Genomic DNA, 22,048 nt, shown 5'->3' with positions numbered 1-22,048 from the left:
TACGTTTTATTCGTATTTGCAAAAATAATTGTGTAGGACATAGCAAATTCATGTGTTATTTTAAGAAATGTGTATATACTGGTGATATAACCACAAACAACCATATATCAGACTAAAAATCTCCCACATAAGTCAACTACAGTGCCACTGACAGGTGCAAGAATTACAGGAGTCTCCTACAAGACCAGGTGTAATGATGGCATCGACAGTTTCACCTGAATCGGGACCTGGGGCCAAGATTCTTGTCTGTGGCTGTGGTTTAGCTTTGCAAGGAGCTAACCTTACCCTGAATACAGTAAGTCTTGATTAGCATGTTTAGTTATGTCCCCTTTTGTGTTAGAGATTTTTAGGTATGTTGGAAATATAAATAGAAGTATTTGACAATATATAATTTTGATTTAGGAGGTTGGTACTAAGTGTACTAGTCATTGACTAAGTTGGCAGAAACCCAGTTCAGGGCCAGCAAGGAGAAGTAAACTGTAATGAGCTTTTTGTCTTGTCTAAATATCCCTGAAACAGATGTTGAACTGTTGAGTCCAAGCAGCTTAGAATATGCTTGTTTCAGATATTGTTGAGTGCTGCTCTTGCTGAGCTGATTGTTTTGTGAAGCTGTTTAAAGTTGGTCTCTCAAGCAAGTATCTACTCTGTGCTAATATTAGTATAGGTGCTATCTGCTGACCCATCCTGCAATTTACTTACCAGACTTGAGGTGGTTCCTAACTTATTAGAAAATTTGGATTGCACTCTCTTTTTGTTTTCATTTTGTGTTTGCTAATGTTGGTGTAGTTAATAAGGGATTGAATGTGGTTGTTTGTAACAATAGTGAATGGAAAAAGTGCTTAAGCCATATCTGTTTGAAAAAGAAAAGGGACTAAGAGGATTGCAACAACTCCTTGGGTATATACTGTGCTCAATATGCCAAAGAGGATTCTCAGGTATTTTGCAGGTATAGCCATAAGCTCATTTACTTTTGCTGTGATATTATGGATAGATTAACATCCTTGAAGTCGACAATTGCCCATTCCTACGGCTGCATTGTGATATAGGTAAAGGTGATTCCCATAATGTTATTGAGATATTTTCTCAGTCACACTGCATCTTCTGCATTTAGGGAGGGGATGATTCTGGGAAATATGCTCAACCATTCAAGCACAAAAGACTTAGTGCTTGATATGCTTTTAGAATGATTTTTTTTTTTTGCTTTGGGAATTTCAAAAACAAAGCAGTCATTCTTTATGATAATGAATAAGAATCTTCAAAGAAAAGGGTGGTTAGCATGGTTGCAGAAGGAATTTACCGAATTAAGAAAGATCATGAGAGGCAAGTGTTTTGGGAGCAGCTGAATGAGTGTGTTAGTGGTTTTGATGCACAAGACTGGGTTATAGTGATGGGTGATTTGAATGCAAAGGTGAGTAATGTGGCAGTTGAGGGAATAATTGGTATACATGGGGTGTTCAGTGTTGTAAATGGAAATGGTGAAGAGCTTGTAGATTTATGTGCTGAAAATGGACTGGTGATTGGGAATACCTGGTTTAAAAAGCGAGATATACATAAGTATACGTATGTAGGTAGGAGAGATGGCCAGAGAGCGTTATTGGATTACGTGTTAATTGACAGGCGCGCGAAAGAGAGACTTTTGGATGTTAATGTGCTGAGAGGTGCAACTGGAGGGATGTCTGATCATTATCTTGTAGAGGCTAAGGTGAAGATTTGTATGGGTTTTCAGAAAAGAAGAGTGAATGTTGGGGTGAAGAGGGTGGTGAGAGTAAGTGAGCTTGGGAAGGAGACTTGTGTGAGGAAGTACCAGGAGAGACTGAGTACAGAATGGAAAAAGGTGAGAACAATGGAAGTAAGGGGAGTGGAGGAGGAATGGGATGTATTTAGGGAATCAGTGATGGATTGCGCAAAAGATGCTTGTGGCATGAGAAGCGTGGGAGGTGGGTTGATTAGAAAGGGTAGTGAGTGGTGGGATGAAGAAGTAAGATTATTAGTGAAAGAGAAGAGAGAGGCATTTGGACGATTTTTGCAGGGAAAAAATGCAATTGAGTGGGAGATGTATAAAAGAAAGAGACGAGGTCAAGAGAAAGGTGCAAGAGGTGAAAAAGAGGGCAAATGAGAGTTGGGGTGAGAGAATATCATTAAATTTTAGGGAGAATAAAAAGATGTTTTGGAAGGAGGTAAATAAAGTGCATAAGACAAGGGAGCAAATGGGAACTTCAGTGAAGGGCACTAATGGGGAGGTGATAACAAGTAGTGGTGATGTGAGAGGGAGTTGGAGTGAGTATTTTGAAGGTTTGTTGAATGTGTTTGATGATAGAGTGGCAGATATAGGGTGTTTTGGTCGATGTGGTGTGCAAAGTGAGAGGGTTAAGGAAAATGATTTGGTAAACAGAGAAGAGGTAGTAAAAGCTTTGCGGAAGATGAAAGCCAGCAAGGCAGCAGGTTTGGATGGTATTGTAGTGGAATCTATTAAAAAAGGGGGTGACTGTATAGTGGACTGGTTGGTAAGGTTATTTGATGTATGTATGACTAATGGTAAGAGTAAATGTGAATAAGAGCAAGGTTATTAGGTACAGTAGGGTTGAGGGTCAAGTCAATTGGGAGGTGAGTTTGAATGGAGAAAAACTGGAGGAAGTGAAGTGTTTTAGATATCTGGGAGTGGATCTGTCAGCGGATGGAACCATGGAAGCGGAAGTGGATCATAGGGTGGGGGAGGGGGCGAAAATTTTGGGAGCCTTGAAAAATGTGTGGAAGTCGAGAACATTATCTCGGAAAGCAAAAATGGGTATGTTTGAAGGAATAGTGGTTCCAACAATGTTGTATGGTTGCGAGGCGTGGGCTATGGATAGAGTTGTGCGCAGGAGGATGGATGTGCTGGAAATGAGATGTTTGAGGACAATGTGTGGTGTGAGGTGGTTTGATCGAGTAAGTAACGTAAGGGTAAGAGAGATGTGTGGGAATAAAAAGAGCGTGGTTGAGAGAGCAGAAGAGGGTGTTTTGAAATGGTTTGGGCACATGGAGAGAATGAGTGAGGAAAGATTGACCAAGAGGATATATGTGTCGGAGGTGGAGGGAACGAGGAGAAGAGGGAGACCAAATTGGAGGTGGAAAGATGGAGTGAAAAAGATTTTGTGTGATCGGGGCCTGAACATGCAGGAGGGTGAAAGGAGGGCAAGGAATAGAGTGAATTGGAGCGATGTGGTATACAGGGGTTGACGTGCTGTCAGTGGATTGAATCAAGGCATGTGAAGCGTCTGGGGTAAACCATGGAAAGCTGTGTAGGTATGTATATTTGCGTGTGTGGACGTGTGTATGTACGTGTGTATGGGGGTTGGGCCATTTCTTTCGTCTGTTTCCTCGCGCTACCTCGCAAACGCGGGAGACAGCGACAAAGTATAAAAAAAAAAAAAAAAAATGACTAATGGTGAGGTGCCTGAGGATTGGCGGAATTCTTGCATAGTGCCATTGTACAAAGGCAAAGGGGATAAGAGTGAGAGCTCAAATTACAGAGATATAAGTTTGTTGAGTATTCCTGGTAAATTATATGGGAGGGTATTGATTGAGAGGGTGAAGGCATGTACAGAGCATCAGATTGGGGAAGAGCAGTGTGGTTTCAGAAGTGGTAGAGGATGTGTGGATCAGGTGTTTGCTTTGAAGAATATATGTGAGAAATACTTAGAAAAGCAAATGGATTTGTATGTAGCATTTATGGATCTGGAGAAGGCATATGATAGAGTTGATAGAGATGCTCTGTGGAAGGTATTAAGAATACATGGTGTGGGAGGCAAGTTGTTAGAAGCAGTGAAAAGTTTTTATCGAGGATGTAAGGCATGTGTACGTGTAGGAAGAGAGGAAAGTGATTGGTTCTCAGTGAATGTAGGTTTGCAGCAGGGGTGTGTGATGTCTCCATGGTTGTTTAATTTGTTTATGGATGGGGTTGTTAGGGAGGTGAATGCAAGAGTTTTGGAAAGAGGGGCAAGTATGAAGTCTGTTGTGGATGAGAGAGCTTGGGAAGTGAGTCAGTTGTTGTTCGCTGATGATACAGCGCTGGTGGCTGATTCATGTGAGAAACTGCAGAAGCTGGTGACTGAGTTTGGTAAAGTGTGTGAAAGAAGAAAGTTAAGAGTAAATGTGAATAAGAGCAAGGTTATTAGGTACAGTAGGGTTGAGGGACAAGTCAACTGGGAGGCAAGTTTGAATGGAGAAAAACTGGAGGAAGTGAAGTGTTTTAGATATCTGGGAGTTGATCTGGCAGCGGATGGAACCATGGAAGCGGAAGTGGATCATAGGGTGGGGGAGGGGGCAAAAATCCTGGGAGCCTTGAAGAATGTTTAGAAGTTGAGAACATTATCTCGGAAAGCAAAAATGGGTATGTTTGAAGGAATAGTGGTTCCAACAATGTTGTATGGTTGCGAGGCGTGGGCTATGGATAGAGTTGTGCGCAGGAGGGTGGATGTGCTGGAAATGAGATGTTTGAGGACAATGTGTGGTGTGAAGTGGTTTGATCGAGTAAGTAATGTAAGGGTAAGAGAGATGTTTGGAAATAAAAAGAGCGTGGTTGAGAGAGCAGAAGAGGGTGTTTGAAATGGTTTGGGCACATGGAGAGAATGAGTGAGGAAAGATTGACCAAGAGGATATATGTGTCGGAGGTGGAGGGAACGAGGAGAAGTGGGAGACCAAATTGGAGGTGGAAAGATGGAGTGAAAAAGATTTTGTGTGATCGGGGCCTGAACATGCAGGAGGGTGAAAGGCGGGCAAGGAATAGAGTGAATTGGATCGATGTGGTATACCGGGGTTGACGTGGCTGTCAGTGGATTGAATCAGGGCATGTGAAGCACCTGGGGTAAACCATGGAAAGTTGTGTGGGGCCTGGATGTGGAAAGGGAGCTGTGGTTTCGGGCATTATTGCATGACAGCTAGAGACTGAGTGTGAACAAATGGGGCCTTTGTTGTCTTTTCCTAGCGCTACCTCGCACACATGAGGGGGGAGGGGGATGGTATTCCATGTGTGGCGAGGTGGCGATGGGAATGAATAAAGGCAGACAGTGTGAATTGTATGCATGGGTATATATGTATGTGTCTGTGTGTGTATATATATGTGTACATTGAGATGTATAGGTATGTATATTTGCATGTGTGGACATGTATGTATATACATGTGTATGGGGGTGGGTTGGGCCATTTCTTTCGTCTGTTTCCTTGCGCTTCCTCGCAAACGCGGGAGACAGCGACAAAGCAAAATAAATAAATAAATAGATAAGAGTAAGGCGGCGGGTTTGGATGGTATGGCAGTGGAATTTATTAAAAAAGGGGGTGACTGTGTTAATGACTGGTTGGTGAGGATATTCAATGCATGTATGGCTCATGGTGAAGTACCTAAGGATTGTGTAATGCATGCAGAGTGCCATTGTACAAAGGCAAAGAGGATAAAGGTGAATTCAAATAACAGAGGTTCAAGTTTGTTGAGTATTCCTGGGAAATTATATGGGAGGGTATTGATTGAGAGGGTGAAGGCATGTACAGAGCCTCAGATTGGGGAATAGCAGTATGGTTTCAGAAGTGGTAGAGGATATGTGGATCAGGTGTTTGCTTTGAAGAATATATATGAGAAATACTTAGAAAAACAAATGGATTTGTATGTATCATTTATGGATCTGGAGAAGGCATATGATAGAGTTGATAGAGATGCTCTGTGGAAGGTATTAAGAGTATATGGTGTGGGAGGTAAGTTGCTAGAAGCAGTGAAAAGTTTTTATCGAGGACGTAAGGCATGTGTACAAGTAGGAAGAGAGGAAGGTGATTGGTTCCCAGTGAATGTCGGTTTGCGGCAGGGGTGAGTGATGTCTCCATGGTTGTTTGATTTGTTCGTGGATGGGGTTGTTAGTGAGGTGAATGCAAGAGTTTTGGAAAGAGGGGCAAGTATGCAGTCTGTTGTGGATGAGAGGGCTCGGGAAGTGAGTCGGTTGTTGTTCGCTGATGATACAGTGCTGGTGGCTGATTCGGATGAGAAACTGCAGAAGCTGGTGACTGAGTTTGGTAAAGTGTGTGAAAGAAGAAAGCTGAAAGTAAATGTGAATAAGAGCAAGGTTATTAGGTGCAGTAGGGTTGAGGGAAAGTCAATTGGGAGGTAAGTTTGAATGGAGAAAAACTGTAGGAAGTGAAGTGTTTTAGATATCTGGTAGTGGATTTAGCAGTGGATGGAACTATGGAAATGGAAATGAGTCACAGGGTGGGGGAGGGGGCGAAGGTTCTGGGAGCATTGAAGAATGTGGGGAAGGCAAGAACGTTATATGGGAAAGCAAAAATGGGTATGTTTGAAGGAATAGTGGGCTATAGATAGGGTTGTGTGGAGGTGGGTGGATGTGTTGGAATTGAGATGTTTGAGGACAATATGTGGTGTGAGGTGGTTTGATCGAGTAAGTAATGAAAGGGTAAGAGAGATGTGTGGTAATAAAAAGAGTGTGGTTGAGAGAGCAGAAGAGGGTGTATTGAAATGGTTTGGTCACATGAAGAGAATGAGTGAGGAAAGATTAAAAAGAGGATATATTTGTCAGAGGTAGAGGGAACGAGAAGTGGGAGACCAAATTGGAGGTGGAAAGATGAAGTGAAAAAGATTTTGAGCAATCGTGGCCTGAACATACAGGTGGGTGAAAGGCGTGCAAGGAATAGAGTGAATTGGAATGATGTGGTATACTGGGGTCAAGTGCTGTCAATGGATTGAACCAGGGTATGTGAGGCATCTGGGGTAAACCATGGAAAGTTTTGTGGGGCCTGAATGTGGAGAGGGAGCTGTGGTTTCGGTGCATTATACATGACGGCTAGAGACTGAGTGTGAACGAATGGGGCCTTTATTGTCTTTTCCTAGCACTATTGTCTTCAAACATTTCATTTCCAATACATCCGCCCTCCTCTGTACAACCCTATCTTTAGCCCATTCCTCGAACCATATAATATTGTTGGAAGTACTGTTCCTTCAAACATACCCATTTTTGCTCTCTGAGACAACGTTCTCTCCGTCCACATATTCTTGATTGCTCCCAGAACCTTCACCCCCTCCCCCATCCTGTGACTCACTTGTGCTTCCATGGTTCCATTTGCTGCTAAGTCCACTCTTAGATATCTAAAACACTTCACTTTCTCCAATTTTTCTCCATCTAAACTTGCATCTCAGTTAACTTGAGGATCATCTCAATTAACTTGTTCCTCAACCCTACTGTACCTGATAACCTTGCTCTTTTTCACATTTACTCAGTCACCTACATATGCAGTTTCACACTCGAATCAGCTACCAGAGCTGTATCACCAGCAAACAACAACTGACTCACTTCCCAGGCCCTCTCATCCCCAATGGACTGCATACTTGCCCCTCTGTCCAAAATTCTTGCATTTACCCACCTAACCACCCCATCCATTCACAAATTAAACCACCATGAAGACATCACACACCCCTGCTGCAGACCGACATTCACTGGGAATATTATTATATACTCTTAAGACCTTCCACAAAGCATCTCTATCAACCCTATCATACACCTTCTCCAGATCCATAGATGCTACATACAAGTCCATCTGTTTTTCTAAGTATTTCTTACATTCTTCAAAGCAAAACCTGATTGATCCACACATCCTCTACCACCTCTGAAACCACTGCTCTTCCCCAATCTGATGCTCTGTACATGCCTTCACCCTTTCAATCAGTACCCTCCCATATAATTTCCCAGGAATACTCAACAAACTTATGCCTCTGTAATTTGAACACTCACCTTTATCCCCTTTGCCTTTGTATAGTGGTACTATGCATGCATTCCACCAATCCTCAGGCACTTTACCCTGATCCATACATACATTGAATATCCTTACCAACCAATCAATAACACAGTCACCCCCTTTCTTAATAAATTCTACTTCAATACCATCCAAACCTAGAGCCGTGCCAGATTTCATCATCCGCAAAGCTTTCACTTCCTCTTCTCTCTTAACCAAATCATTCTCCCTGATTCTCTCACTTCGCACACCACCCTGACCAAACACCCTATAGCTGCTACTCTATCATCAAACACATTTAACAAACCTTAAAAATACTCCTCCTTCTCTCTTTATCACTACCTGTTATTACTTCTCCACTTGCTCCCTTCACTGATGTTCACATTTGTTCTCTTGTCTTACATACGTTATTTACCCACTTCCAAAACATCTTTTTATTCTTCCTAAAGTTTAATGATACTTTCTCACCCCATCTCTCATTTGCCTTGTTTTACCACCCTTTCCCCTTTCTCTTGACCTTCTGCCACTTTTTTTATACATCTCCCAGTCATTTGCACTCCTTCCTTGAAAGTATCATCCAAACCCCTCTTTTCTCTCTCGCTAACAGTTTTACTTTTTCACCCCACCACTAGCTATTTCAAATCTACCCACCTCCCACCTCTCTCATGCCACATGTGTCTTTTGCACAAGCCATCACTGCTTCCCTAAATACATCCCATTCCTCACCCACTCCCCTCCCGTTATTTGCTCTCACCTTTTGCCAGTCTACACTCAAAATCTCCTTGTACTTCCTCACACAAGTCTCCCTTCCGAGCTCACTTCTGCTCACCACTCTCTTCTCCCCAACATTCTCTTTCTTTTTTGAAAACCTGTACAAATCTTCACCTTTGCCTCCCCAAAATAGTGATCAGACATCCCTCCAGCAGCACCTGTCATCACATTAACATCCAAAAGTCTCTTTTACATGTATGTTAATTAACACTTAATCCATCAATGCCCTTTGACCTTCTCTCCTACTTATATATGTATACTTATGTATACCTCTCTTTTTAAACCAGGTATTCTCTATTACCAGTCCTTTTTCAGCACAGATCCACAAGCTCTTCACAATTTCCATTCCTAACACTAAACACCCAATGTACACCACACTAAACACCCAATGTACACCAATTATACCCTCATCTGCCACATTACTCATCTTCACATTTAAATCACCCTTCACTAAAACCCGGTCTTGTGCATCAAAGCTGCTGACACACTCACTCAGCGGCTCCCAAAGCACTTGCCCCTCATGATTCTTCTCATGACCAGGTGCATAGGCACCAATAATCACTCATCTCTCTCCATCCAGTTTGTCTTACCCACATCAGTCTAGAATTTACTTTCTTACACTGTATCACATACTTCCACAACTCCTATTTCAAGAGTGGTGCTACTCCTTCCTTAGCTCTTGTCCTTTCACCAACCCCTGACCTTACTCCCAAGACTTTCCCAAACTACTCTTTCCCTTTACCCCTGAGCTTTGTTTCACTCAGAGCCAAAACATCCAGGTTTCTTTCTATAAACATACTACCTATCTCTCCTTTCTTCTCATCTTGGTTACATCCACACACATCATTGAGGCACCCCAATCTGAGCCTTCAAGGAGGATGAGCACTCCCCTCTTGAGTCCTTCTTGTGTTTCCCATTTTTATTTTTTTTTATTATACTTTGTCGCTGTCTCCCGCGTTTGCGAGGTAGCGCAAGGAAACAGACGAAAGAAATGGCCCAACCCCCCCCATACACATGTATATACATACGTCCACACACGCAAATATACATACCTACACAGCTTTCCATGGTTTACCCCAGACGCTTCACATGCCTTGATTCAATCCACTGACAGCACGTCAACCCCGGTATACCACATCGCTCCAATTCACTCTATTCCTTGCCCTCCTTTCACCCTCCTGCATGTTCAGGCCCCGTTCACACAAAATCTTTTTCACTCCATCTTTCCTCCTCCAATTTGGTCTCCCTCTTCTCCTCGTTCCCTCCACCTCCGACACATATATCCTCTTGGTCAATCTTTCCTCACTCATTCTCTCCATGTGCCCAAACCACTTCAAAACACCCTCTTCTGCTCTCTCAACCACGCTCTTTTTATTTCCACACATCTCTCTTACCCTTACGTTACTCACTCGATCAAACCACCTCACGCCACACATTGTCCTCAAACATCTCATTTCCAGCACATCCATCCTCCTGCGCACAACTCTATCCATAGCCCACGCCTCGCAACCATACAACATTGTTGGAACCACTATTCCTTCAAACATACCCATTTTTGCTTTCCGAGATAATGTTCTCGACTTCCACACATTCTTCAAGGCCCCCAGAATTTTCGCCCCTTCCCCCACCCTATGATCCACTTCCGCTTCCATGGTTCCATCCGCTGCCAGATCCACTCCCAGATATCTAAAACACTTCACTTCCTCCAGTTTTTCTCCATTCAAACTCACCTCCCAATTGACTTGACCCTCAACCCTACTGTACCTAATAACCTTGCTCTTATTCACATTTACTCTTAACTTTCTTCTTCCACACACTTTACCAAACTCAGTCACCAGCTTCTGCAGTTTCTCACATGAATCAGCCACCAGCGCTGCATCATCAGCGAACAACAACTGACTCACTTCCCAAGCTCTCTCATCCCCAACAGACTTCATACTTGCCCCTCTTTCCAAAACTCTTGCATTTACCTCCCTAACAACCCCATCCATAAACAAATTAAACAACCATGGAGACATCACACACCCCTGCCGCAAACCTACATTCACTGAGAACCAATCACTTTCCTCTATTCCTACACGTACACATGCCTTACATCCTCGATAAAAACTTTTCACTGCTTCTAACAACTTTCCTCCCACACCATATATTGTTAATACCTTCCACAGAGCATCTCTATCAACTCTATCATATGCCTTCTCCAGATCCATAAATGCTACATACAAATCCATTTGCTTTTCTAAGTATTTCTCACATACATTCTTCAAAGCAAACACCTGATCCTCACATCCTCTACCACTTCTGAAACCACACTGCTCTTCCCCGATCTGATGCTCTGTACATGCCTTCACCCTCTCAATCAATACCCTCCCATATAATTTACCAGGAATACTCAATAAACTTATACCTCTGTAATTTGAGCACTCACTCTTATCCCCTTTGCCTTTGTACAATGGCACTATGCACGCATTCCGCCAATCCTCAGGCACCTCACCATGAGTCATACATACATTAAATAACCTTACCAACCAGTCCACAATACAGTCACCCCCTTTTTTAATAAATTCCACTGCAATACCATCCAAACCTGCTGCCTTGCCGGCTTTCATCTTCCGCAAAGCTTTCACTACCTCTTCTCTGTTTACCAAATCATTTTCCCTAACCCTCTCACTTTGCACACCACCTCAACCAAAACACCCTATATCTGCCACTCTATCATCAAACACATTCAACAAACCTTCAAAATACTCACTCCATCTCCTTCTCACATCACCACTACTTGTTATCACCTCCCCATTTGCGCCCTTCACTGAAGTTCCCATTTGCTCCCTTGTCTTACGCACTTTATTTACCTCCTTCCAGAACATCTTTTTATTCTCTCTAAAATTTAATGATACTCTCTCACCCCAACTCTCATTTGCCCTTTTTTTCACCTCTTGCACCTTTCTCTTGACCTCCTGTCTCTTTCTTTTATACATCTCCCACTCAATTGCATTTTTTCCCTGCAAAAATCGTCCAAATGCCTCTCTCTTCTCTTTCACTAATACTCTTACTTCTTCATCCCACCACTCACTACCCTTTCTAATCAACCCACCTCCCACTCTTCTCATGCCACAAGCATCTTTTGCGCAATCCATCACTGATTCCCTAAATACATCCCATTCCTCCCCCACTCCCCTTACTTCCATTGTTCTCACCTTTTTCCATTCTGTACTCAGTCTCTCCTGGTACTTCCTCACACAGGTCTTCTCCCCAAGCTCACTTACTCTCACCACCCTCTTCACCCCAACATTCACTCTTCTTTTCTGAAAACCCATACAAATCTTCACCTTAGCCTCCACAAGATAATGATCAGACATCCCTCCAGTTGCACCTCTCAGCACATTAACATCCAAAAGTCTCTCTTTCGCACGCCTGTCAATTAACACGTAATCCAATAACACTCTCTGGCCATCTCTCCTACGTACATAAGTATACTTATGTATATCTCGCTTTTTAAACCAGGTATTCCCAATCATCAGTCCTTTTTCAGCACATAAATCTACAAGCTCTTCACCATTTCCATTTACAACACTGAACACCCCATGTATACCAATTATTCGGGGTTTCCCTTTTTAGAAATTTAAATACAAGGAAGGGGGTTTCCAGCCCCCCACTCTCACCCCCTTTAGTTTCCTTCTATGACATGCGGGGAATACGTCGGAAGTATTCTTTCTCCCCTATCTCCAAGAATAGGTATGTAGCATTTACAGATCTGGAGAAAGCATATGATAGGGTTGATAGAGATGATTTATGGAAGTTCTTAAGGGTATATGGTGTAGGAGGAAAGTTGCTAGAAGCAGTGAAAAGTTTTTACCAGGGATGTAAGGCATGTGTATGAGTAGGATGAGAGGAGAGTGATTGGTTCCTAGTGAATGTTGGTTTGCAGTAGGGGTGTGTGATGTCCCCATGATTGTTCAATTTGTTTATGGATGGGGTGGTTAGGGAGGTAAATGCAAGAGTTTTGGAGAGAGGGGCGAGTATGCAGTCTGTTGTGGATGAGAGGGCCTGGGAAGCAAGTCAGCTGTTGTTTGCCGATGATACAGCTCTGGTGGCTGATTTAGGTGAGAACTGCAGAAGTTGGTGACAAAGTTTGGAAAAGTGTGTGAAAGGAGAAAGTTGAGAGTAAATGTGAATAAGAGCAAGGTTATTAGGTTCAGTAGGGTTGAGGAACAAGATAATTCGGATGTAAGTTTGAATGGAAAATAATTGGAGGTAGTGAAGTGTTTTAGATATCTGGGAGTGGACTTAACAGCAGATGGAACCATGGAAGTGGAAGTGAGTTACAGGGTCGGGGAGGGGGAGAAGGTTTTGGGAGTGATGAAGAATGTTTGGAAGGAGACAACGTTATCTCAGAGAGCAAAAATGGGTATGTTTGAAGGAATGGTAGTTCCAACAATGTTATATGGTTGCGAGTCGTGGGATGTGCATGGGCTGTAGATATGGTGTACAGGGGAGGGTGGATGTGTTGGAAATGAAATGTTTGAGGACAGTATGTGGTGTGAGGTGGTTTGATAGTGTAAGTAATGAAAGGGTATGAGAGATGTTTGGTAATAAAAAGAGAGTGGTTGAGAGAGCAGAAGAAGGTGTGTTGATATTGTTTGGACATATGGAGAGAATGAGTGAGGAAAGGTTGGCAAAGAGGATATATGTGTCAGAGGTGAAGGGAAGAAGGAGAAGTGGGTGACTTTATTGGAGGTGGAAGGATGGATTGAAAAAGACTTTGAATGATTCGGGGCATGAACATTCAGGAAAGTGAGCGGCTTGCAAGGATTAGAGTGAATCGGAACGATGTGGTATACCGGGGTCGACGTGCTGTCAGTGGACTGAACCAGGGCATGTGAAGCGTCTGGGGTAAACCATGGAAAGGTCTTAGGGGTCTGTATGTGGATAGGGAGCTGTGGTTTTGGTGCATTACACATGATAGCAAGAGACTGGGTGTGAACGATTGTGGCCTTTTTTTGTCTTTTCCTGTCGCTACCTAGCTGAAGCAGTGGGTAGCGATGCTATTTCCTGCGTAGCGGGGTAGTGACAGGTATGGATGAAGACAAGCAAGTTTGAATATGTACATATGTATATATGTATATGTGTATGTATGTGTATGTGGGCTTGGGAAGTGAGTCAGTTGTTCGCTGATGATACAGCACTGATGGCTGATTCGGGTGAGAAACTGCAGAAGTTGATGACTGAGTTTGGTAAAGTATGTGAAAGAAGAAAGCTGAGAGTAAATGTGAGTAAGAGTAAGGTTATTAGGTTCAGTAGGGTTGAGGGACAAGTAAATTGGGAGGTAAGTTTGAATGGAGAAAAACTGGAGGAATTGAAGTGTTTTAGATGACTGGGAGTGGATTTAGCAGCGGATGGAACCATGGAAGCGGAAGTGAGTCACAGGGTGGGGGAGGGGGTGAAGGTTCTGGGAGGGTTGAAGAAAGTGTGGTGGGTGAGAACATTATCTCGGAGAGTAAAAATGGGTATGTTTGAAGGAACAGTGGGTTCCAACAATGTTATATGTTTGTGGGCATGGGCTATAGATAGGGCTGTGCGGACGAGGTAGGATGTGTTAGAAATGAAATGTTTGAGGACTATATGTGGTGTGAGGTGATTTGATCGAGAAAGTAATGAAAGGGTAAGAGATATGTGTGGTAATAGAAAGAGTGTGGGTAAGAGAGCAGAAGAGAGTGTTTTGAAATTGTTTGGACACATGGAGAGAATGGGTGAGGAAAGATTGACAAAGAGGATATATGTGTCAGAGGTGGAGGGAAGGAGGAGAAGCGGGAGACCAAATTGGAGGTGGAAGGGAGTGAAAAAGATTTTGAGGTTTGGGGCCTGAACATACAGGAGGATGAAAGGTGTTCAAGGAATAGAGTGGATTGGAATGATGTGGTATACCGGGGTCAACATGCTGTCAGTGGATTGAACCAGGGTATGTGAGGCATCTGGGGTAAACCATGGAAAGGTCTGTGGGGCCTGGATGTGGAGTGGGAGCTGTGGTTTTGTTGCATTATGTATGACAACTAGAGACTGGGTGTTAATGAATGTGGCATTTGTTGTCTTTTGCTAGTGCTACCTCGCTGGAGGGGGGTATGCTATTTCATTTGTGGTAGGGTGGCAATGGGAATGGATGAAGGCAGCAAGTATGAGTATATACATATGTATATATGTATATGTCTGTGTATGTATATGTTGAAATATATGTATATATATGTGAAGGGCGCAAATGGGGAGGTGATAACAAGTAGTGGTGATGTGAGAAGGAGATGGAGTGAGTATTTTGAAGGTTTGTTGAATGTGTTTGATGATAGAGTGGCAGATATAGGGTGTTTTGGTCGAGGTGGTGTGCAAAGTGAGAGGGTTAGGAAAAATGATTTGGTAAACAGAGAAGAAGTAGTGAAAGCTTTGCGGAAGATGAAAGCCGGCAAGGCAGCAGGTTTGGATGGTATTGCAGTGGAATTTATTAAAAAAGGGGGTGACTGTATTGTTGACTGGTTGGTAAGGTTATTTAATGTATGTATGACTCATGGTGAGGTGCCTGAGGATTGGCGGAATGCGTGCATAGTGCCATTGTACAAAGGCAAAGGGGATAAGAGTGAGTGCTCAAATTACAGAGGTATAAGTTTGTTGAGTATTCCTGGTAAATTATATGGGAGGGTATTGATTGAGAGGGTGAAGGCATGTACAGAGCATCAGATTGGGGAAGAGCAGTGTGGTTTCAGAAGTGGTAGAGGATGTGTGGATCAGGTGTTTGCTTTGAAGAATGTATGTGAGAAATACTTAGAAAAGCAAATGGATTTGTATGTAGCATTTATGGATCTGGAGAAGGCATATGATAGAGTTGATAGAGATGCTCTGTGGAAGGTATTAAGAATATATGGTGTGGGAGGAAAGTTGTTAGAAGCAGTGAAAAGTTTTTATCGAGGATGTAAGGCATGTGTACGTGTAGGAAGAGAGGAAAGTGATTGGTTCTCAGTGAATGTAGGTTTGCGGCAGGGGTGTGTGATGTCTCCATGGTTGTTTAATTTGTTTATGGGTGGGGTTGTTAGGGAGGTAAATGCAAGAGTTTTGGAAAGAGGGGCAAGTATGAAGTCTGTTGGGGATGAGAGAGCTTGGGAAGTGAGTCAGTTGTTGTTCGCTGATGATACAGCGCTGGTGGCTGATTCATGTGAGAAACTGCAGAAGCTGGTGACTGAGTTTGGAAAAGTGTGTGGAAGAAGAAAGTTAAGAGTAAATGTGAATAAGAGCAAGGTTATTAGGTACAGTAGGGTTGAGGGTCAAGTCAATTGGGAGGTGAGTTTGAATGGAGAAAAACTGGAGGAAGTGAAGTGTTTTAGATATCTGGGAGTGGATCTGGCAGCAGATGGAACCATGGAAGCGGAAGTGGATCATAGGGTGGGGGAGGGGGCGAAAATCCTGGGGGCCTTGAAGAATGTGTGGAAGTCGAGAACATTATCTCGGAAAGCAAAAATGGGTATGTTTGAAGGAATAGTGGTTCCAACAATGTTGTATGGTTGCGAGGTGTGGGCTATGGATAGAGTTGTGCGCAGGAGGATGGATGTGCTGGAAATGAGATGTTTGAGGACAATGTGTGGTGTGAGGTGGTTTGATCGAGTGAGTAACGTAAGGGTAAGAGAGATGTGTGGAAATAAAAAGAGCGTGGTTGAGAGAGCAGAAGAGGGTGTTTTGAAGTGCTTTGGGCACATGGAGAGGATGAGTGAGGAAAGATTGACCAAGAGGATATATGTGTCGGAGGTGGAGGGAACAAGGAGAAGAGGGAGACCAAATTGGAGGTGGAAAGATGGAGTGAAAAAGATTTTGTGTGATCGGGGCCTGAACATGCAGGAGGGTGAAAGGAGGGCAAGGAATAGAGTGAATTGGAGCGATGTGGTATACCGGGGTTGACGTGCTGTCAGTGGATTGAAGCAAGGCATGTGAAGCGTCTGGGGTAAACCATGGAAAGCTGTGTAGGTATGTATATTTGCGTGTGTGGACGTATGTATATACATGTGTATGGGGGGGGGTTGGGCCATTTCTTTCGTCTGTTTCCTTGCGCTACCTCGCAAACGCGGGAGACAGCGACAAAGTATAATAAAAAATAAAAAAATATGCGCATGTGGGTATATACATGTGTATGTGGGTGGGTTGGGCCATTCTTTGTCTGTATGAAGGCAGCAAGTATGAATATGTACATGGAAATATATGTATATGCCTCTGTATGTGTTTGATGATAGAGTGGCAGATATAGGGTGTTTTGGTCGAGGTGGTGTGCAAAGTGAGAGGGTTAGGGAAAATGATTTGGTAAACAGAGAAGAGGTAGTGAAAGCTTTGCGGAAGATGAAAGCCGGCAAGGCAGCAGGTTTGGATGGTATTGCAGTGGAATTTATTAAAAAAGGGGGTGACTGTATTGTTGACTGGTTGGTAAGGTTATTTAATGTATGTATGACTCATGGTGAGGTGCCTGAGGATTGGCGGAATGCGTGCATAGTGCCATTGTACAAAGGCAAAGGGGATAAGAGTGAGTGCTCAAATTACAGAGGTATAAGTTTGTTGAGTATTCCTGGTAAATTATATGGGAGGGTATTGATTGAGAGGGTGAAGGCATGTACAGAGCATCAGATTGGGGAAGAGCAGTGTGGTTTCAGAAGTGGTAGAGGATGTGTGGATCAGGTGTTTGCTTTGAAGAATGTATGTGAGAAATACTTAGAAAAGCAATTGGATTTGTATGTAGCATTTATGGATCTGGAGAAGGCATATGATAGAGTTGATAGAGATGCTCTGTGGAAGGTATTAAGAATATATGGTGTGGGAGGAAAGTTGTTAGAAGCAGTGAAAAGTTTTTATCGAGGATGTAAGGCATGTGTACGTGTAGGAAGAGAGGAAAGTGATTGGTTCTCAGTGAATGTAGGTTTGCAGCAGGGGTGTGTGATGTCTCCATGGTTGTTTAATTTGTTTATGGATGGGGTCGTTAGGGAGGTAAATGCAAGAGTTTTGGAAAGAGGGGCAAGTATGAAGTCTGTTGGGGATGAGAGAGCTTGGGAAGTGAGTCAGTTGTTGTTCGCTGATGATACAGCGCTGGTGGCTGATTCATGTGAGAAACTGCAGAAGCTGGTGACTGAGTTTGGTAAAGTGTGTGGAAGAAGAAAGTTAAGAGTAAATGTGAATAAGAGCAAGGTTATTAGGTACAGTAGGGTTGAGGGTCAAGTCAATTGGGAGGTGAGTTTGAATGGAGAAAAACTGGAGGAAGTGAAGTGTTTTAGATATCTGGGAGTGGATCTGGCAGCGGATGGAACCATGGAAGCGGAAGTGGATCATAGGGTGGGGGAGGGGGCGAAAATTCTGGGGGCCTTGAAGAATGTGTGGAAGTCAAGAACATTATCTCGGAAAGCAAAAATGGGTATGTTTGAAGGAATAGTGGTTCCAACAATGTTGTATGGTTGCGAGGCGTGGGCTATGGATAGAGTTGTGCGCAGGAGGATGGATGTGCTGGAAATGAGATGTTTGAGGACAATGTGTGGTGTGAGGTGGTTTGATCGAGTGAGTAACGTAAGGGTAAGAGAGATGTGTGGAAATAAAAAGAGCGTGGTTGAGAGAGCAGAAGAGGGTGTTTTGAAGTGGTTTGGGCACATGGAGAGAATGAGTGAGGAAAGATTGACCAAGAGGATATATGTGTCGGAGGTGGAGGGAACGAGGAGAAGAGGGAGACCAAATTGGAGGTGGAAAGATGGAGTGAAAAAGATTTTGTGTGATCGGGGCCTGAACATGCAGGAGGGTGAAAGGAGGGCAAGGAATAGAGTGAATTGGAGCGATGTGGTATACCGGGGTTGACGTGCTGTCAGTGGATTGAATCAAGGCATGTGAAGCGTCTGGGGTAAACCATGGAAAGCTGTGTAGGTATGTATATTTGCGTGTGTGGACGTATGTATATACATGTGTATGGGGGGGGTTGGGCCATTTCTTTCGTCTGTTTCCTTGCGCTACCTCGCAAACGTGGGAGACAGCGACAAAGTATAATAAAAAAAAAAAATAATATATATATGTGTGTGTGTATGGGCAGTTATGTATATATGTGTGTATGTGGGTGGGTTGGGCCACTCCTTGTCTGTTTCCTTGCGCTGCCTCGCTGACGCGGGAGATGATGATTAAGTATAATAAAAAATATATATAGAGAGAGTTAATGGGATGGCTTTGAATAGAGGCTCAGCTGCCCATGCTGTCTCAACTTAGAAAAAAAAGAGGCTGGACAGCAGCCGTTTATCACTCATTTCCCTAATTCACTCAGTATTGTCTCAGAAATAAGTCATCTCAGTTTTTACACTCAATTTCTGTGTATTTCTCCCATCAGGTAAAGTCCAGTTTAGAGAACACAATATCCCACCATGGCCAGACATGTGTAGGACAGATGGCTTTCACTCCAACAACTGACACTCAGGGAGCCAATGTACTCATCACCTGCAACATCTGTGACTGGATGTCTTTTCTCTTGTAGAGTCCTCTCAATTGGGTAAGAGTGTGGCATATTGTGGATGGATGAGATGATGTTCCTGTTGCTCATGTTTGAAATAATTTTGATGTATGCTGAAACAATATCAAGCCTCAATTCCACTTCCAGTTGTACAGGGATAACCTGTTGAAAGCTGATTTGCTATAGAGATCTTTTTTTTTTTCCTTTAATTTTACCCTGAAAAATTAAATGGTTGATTGAAAGTTCATTTAGATTAGTTCATTTAGATTAATGAACTGTTTGCATCCATCATTAAGGATGAGTGGCATATGTAGAACATATGTAGAACACGATGGATGCAAACAGATGATTTAGATTAATGAACTGTTTGCATCCACCATTTAATGATGAGTGGCATGTATAGAGTACTCTATGCCAGTCATAACTTAGCTTCTTGTGCTTCTTCATTTTAAACAAATGTGTGAATACTCAATCTCTCATGTGCTTTATTCATCATTTTAAAGAACATTTGTTCTTTATCTATACCCATTATGTAGAGAAAAAGGTTTGCAAGTGATAAGTGTTGGAAACACCAAAGGTGATGAAAATATGTATCACTTTTAAGCTGAAAATGGAGGTACTTTTCGGTAAGACATACCTCGTATGTTATAGTTATGCTATTGAAAGCTCTTTTTCCAGGAATGCATCTTGAGTGTTCAACGGGGTATCACTGAATGTCATAGCAGCAACAAGTGTTTGCCTTGTAAGGTTTCAGTGTATTGAATTGACAGAATTGATTTCTTATTTGAGAAACAACTGAATTGAAAGCAATTTCCAGTGAAAAATGATTGAATGGTAAACTCAAGAGAACTAGGTTTTCATGAGGTATATTAATTTATAGTAGCACGTAAATAAGCAAAAAGAAAAAAAAATTGAGTGCCTATTTGATACTTCATAGCTCTAAAGCCACAAGAAATGATACATTTTAGATATTCTGCTGTTATTTCAATAATCTTGAAACTGTGTGCTGTACAGATTTTTTCTTTTAGGTATAACCATAGTTTTTTGATGGCTATTATTGTGTGTTAATGTAGTGTAGACCTGACTCAAGGAAGTAAATGTTTTGTAGATAGTGAATTATGCATTATTTTAGTCAGTTGTTATCTACAGGGTATAAACTTTTCTCTGGAAGCTTTAAGAATCAAGAAAATCAGTCTTCATTTTGGGACCAGAACTGATTCTTTTATTTCCACCTTTTGATATATACATTTTAAGGGATATTATTATTGATGAGAATCATGTTTTATGTATGGTTTGTTTAAGAGTGGAGTTTATTACTCATCTCTAAAATTTGTGATTTTAACGTATGACATTTTATGGATGTTAGGTGATAAATCTTTAACTGTAGACTTTTTTTTATATAACCTAATTTACCTTTTCCTTTTTTTTTTTTTTGGACGATTCAGGAAATCCAAAAATAATAGGAGATAAAAAAAGTATTGTATTCCAGATATAAAAGGATTGATTGTGTTCATAAATGAAATTTGTACCAAATAATACTCTCTTTGAACATGAAGCATTCATATAAAAGTAAAAGATTATATAAACCTTGCAGTAATTTGAGGGTACTTGTGCCCAAATGTCATGTCTTTATGCTTTTTTGGTAAGTACATGATAAATTCACAGAATTATAGTATTTTGGTCTGCAGAAATACTTAAAGTGGCTGACACCTTATTTACAAATTTATTGTGCAACTGAAAGCTTCCAATGTTTCCCAGGTCCACAGTTATATAGCAGCACTCTGCATTTGGCTTCTGCTTGGCAAATGACAACAAGGTCTTATGCATTAATCTCATGCATATTTGTATTGATTTCAGTGGGGAGAATTAAAAGGAGACAAAGTTGATATTGCCTCCTGTTCCTTTAAAGTGCAGTTTGTTAATAGCAACAAGTCGTTTTCATTTCATTTTTAATGTTAAATCAGCTGTCCAGACTGTTTACATTTTCTGTTTATAGAAAATGCAAAGCCTTCAGTTAGTAAAGTGGCTTGTGGGAAAGTTTCTTTATTATCCTAATTGTAAGTTTTGGTAAATAGTTTCATGGCAATGAGTCAACTATGAAGTTAGCTTACATCAGCAAGTAAATCACACTTCAACTTAATTGAATGGGATGACTAAAGAGCAGTTGGATAATAACCAGATGTCTCACTTTGGCCACAAATAACATATGCACCAGTCAAGAGTTGCTCTGACAGAAGTTGACTATTTTCTTAGCTACCGTAAAAAACTAAAGTGCATATTCTAATTACTTTTGCAAGTGATTCTTAATTATTTCTAAAGTGTTCTTTGCTTACCCAATGACACAGTACAGCCAACTTTTATGGTCTGTGGTCCCACCCATTGGATGTGGCCATCTTTTGAGTGCCACAAGAGCCCACTATGAGGGACCTCTTGGGGTAGGAAGGTAAGCAAATTTGTTACTTTTATCTTTACCCTCCTGCCTCAAGTCCCACAGGGCTCCTGCAGTGCTAAGGAAGCTGGTCATATCCGTTGGGTTGGGGTCAAACATTAAAAAATGTGATGTCATGTGTGTCTTTGTGGGGTGAGTACATGACAAATAAGGGGCAAGTGTTTTGTCTAAAGTCTTAAAGCTGCGTCTTTAGCATAGGGGTGTATTATGATATAATGAAATGGTGTTTGTAATGTTGGAGAAATGGGTGTTGTCCAGAACAAAGATGAGAAAGGGTGGCTCATTTACATTTACAGCATGTGGTTTCAGGCAGATGTACTTCTGATGGAATGGTAAGACTTTGTTGGGAGGCCAGTTATTTAGTGCTTACCAGAACAGTTTGGTATGTTTATAACTACCTATTTGTGCTCTATGGAGAGGGTATTATACTCTTGTGGGGCCCTGTCTTGAACATTCTCAACTATTATTATTCTTGAAATTATGTATGCTGTCTGCATTAACCATATCCTCTGTCATTCTGTTCCATCCATCAGTCTTATACCATATAAGTACTTCTTTACATTTATATTAAC

At 42.0% G+C, this 22,048-nt stretch overlaps 1 protein-coding gene across 3 annotated transcripts in view; it reads left to right on the top strand.

The window, feature by feature from the left end:
• LOC139757754 (RPA-interacting protein B-like) overlaps window positions 1–20,413 on the top strand; it is a 54,961-nt gene extending 34,548 nt beyond the window's left edge. Inside the window, exons 5-7 of one of the 3 annotated variants that reach the window (XM_071678522.1) lie at window positions 170–295; window positions 18,908–19,066; window positions 19,706–20,413. In XM_071678522.1, the coding sequence (XP_071534623.1) occupies window positions 170–295; window positions 18,908–19,051 (270 nt within the window). In that variant the 3' untranslated portion in view covers window positions 19,052–19,066; window positions 19,706–20,413. Of the gene's footprint in view, window positions 1–154; window positions 296–18,907 lie in introns of all 3 variants that reach the window. The other 2 variants (XM_071678521.1, XM_071678523.1) reach the window with 2 other exon arrangements.
• The last annotated feature ends 1,635 nt before the right edge of the window (window positions 20,414–22,048 follow it).

Source organism: Panulirus ornatus, chromosome 28, assembly GCF_036320965.1.
Source record: "Panulirus ornatus isolate Po-2019 chromosome 28, ASM3632096v1, whole genome shotgun sequence".
NCBI lineage: Eukaryota > Metazoa > Arthropoda > Malacostraca > Decapoda > Palinuridae > Panulirus > Panulirus ornatus.
Note: the sequence above shows the minus strand (reverse complement) of the source record. Positions and strands in the feature narration are given on the sequence as shown.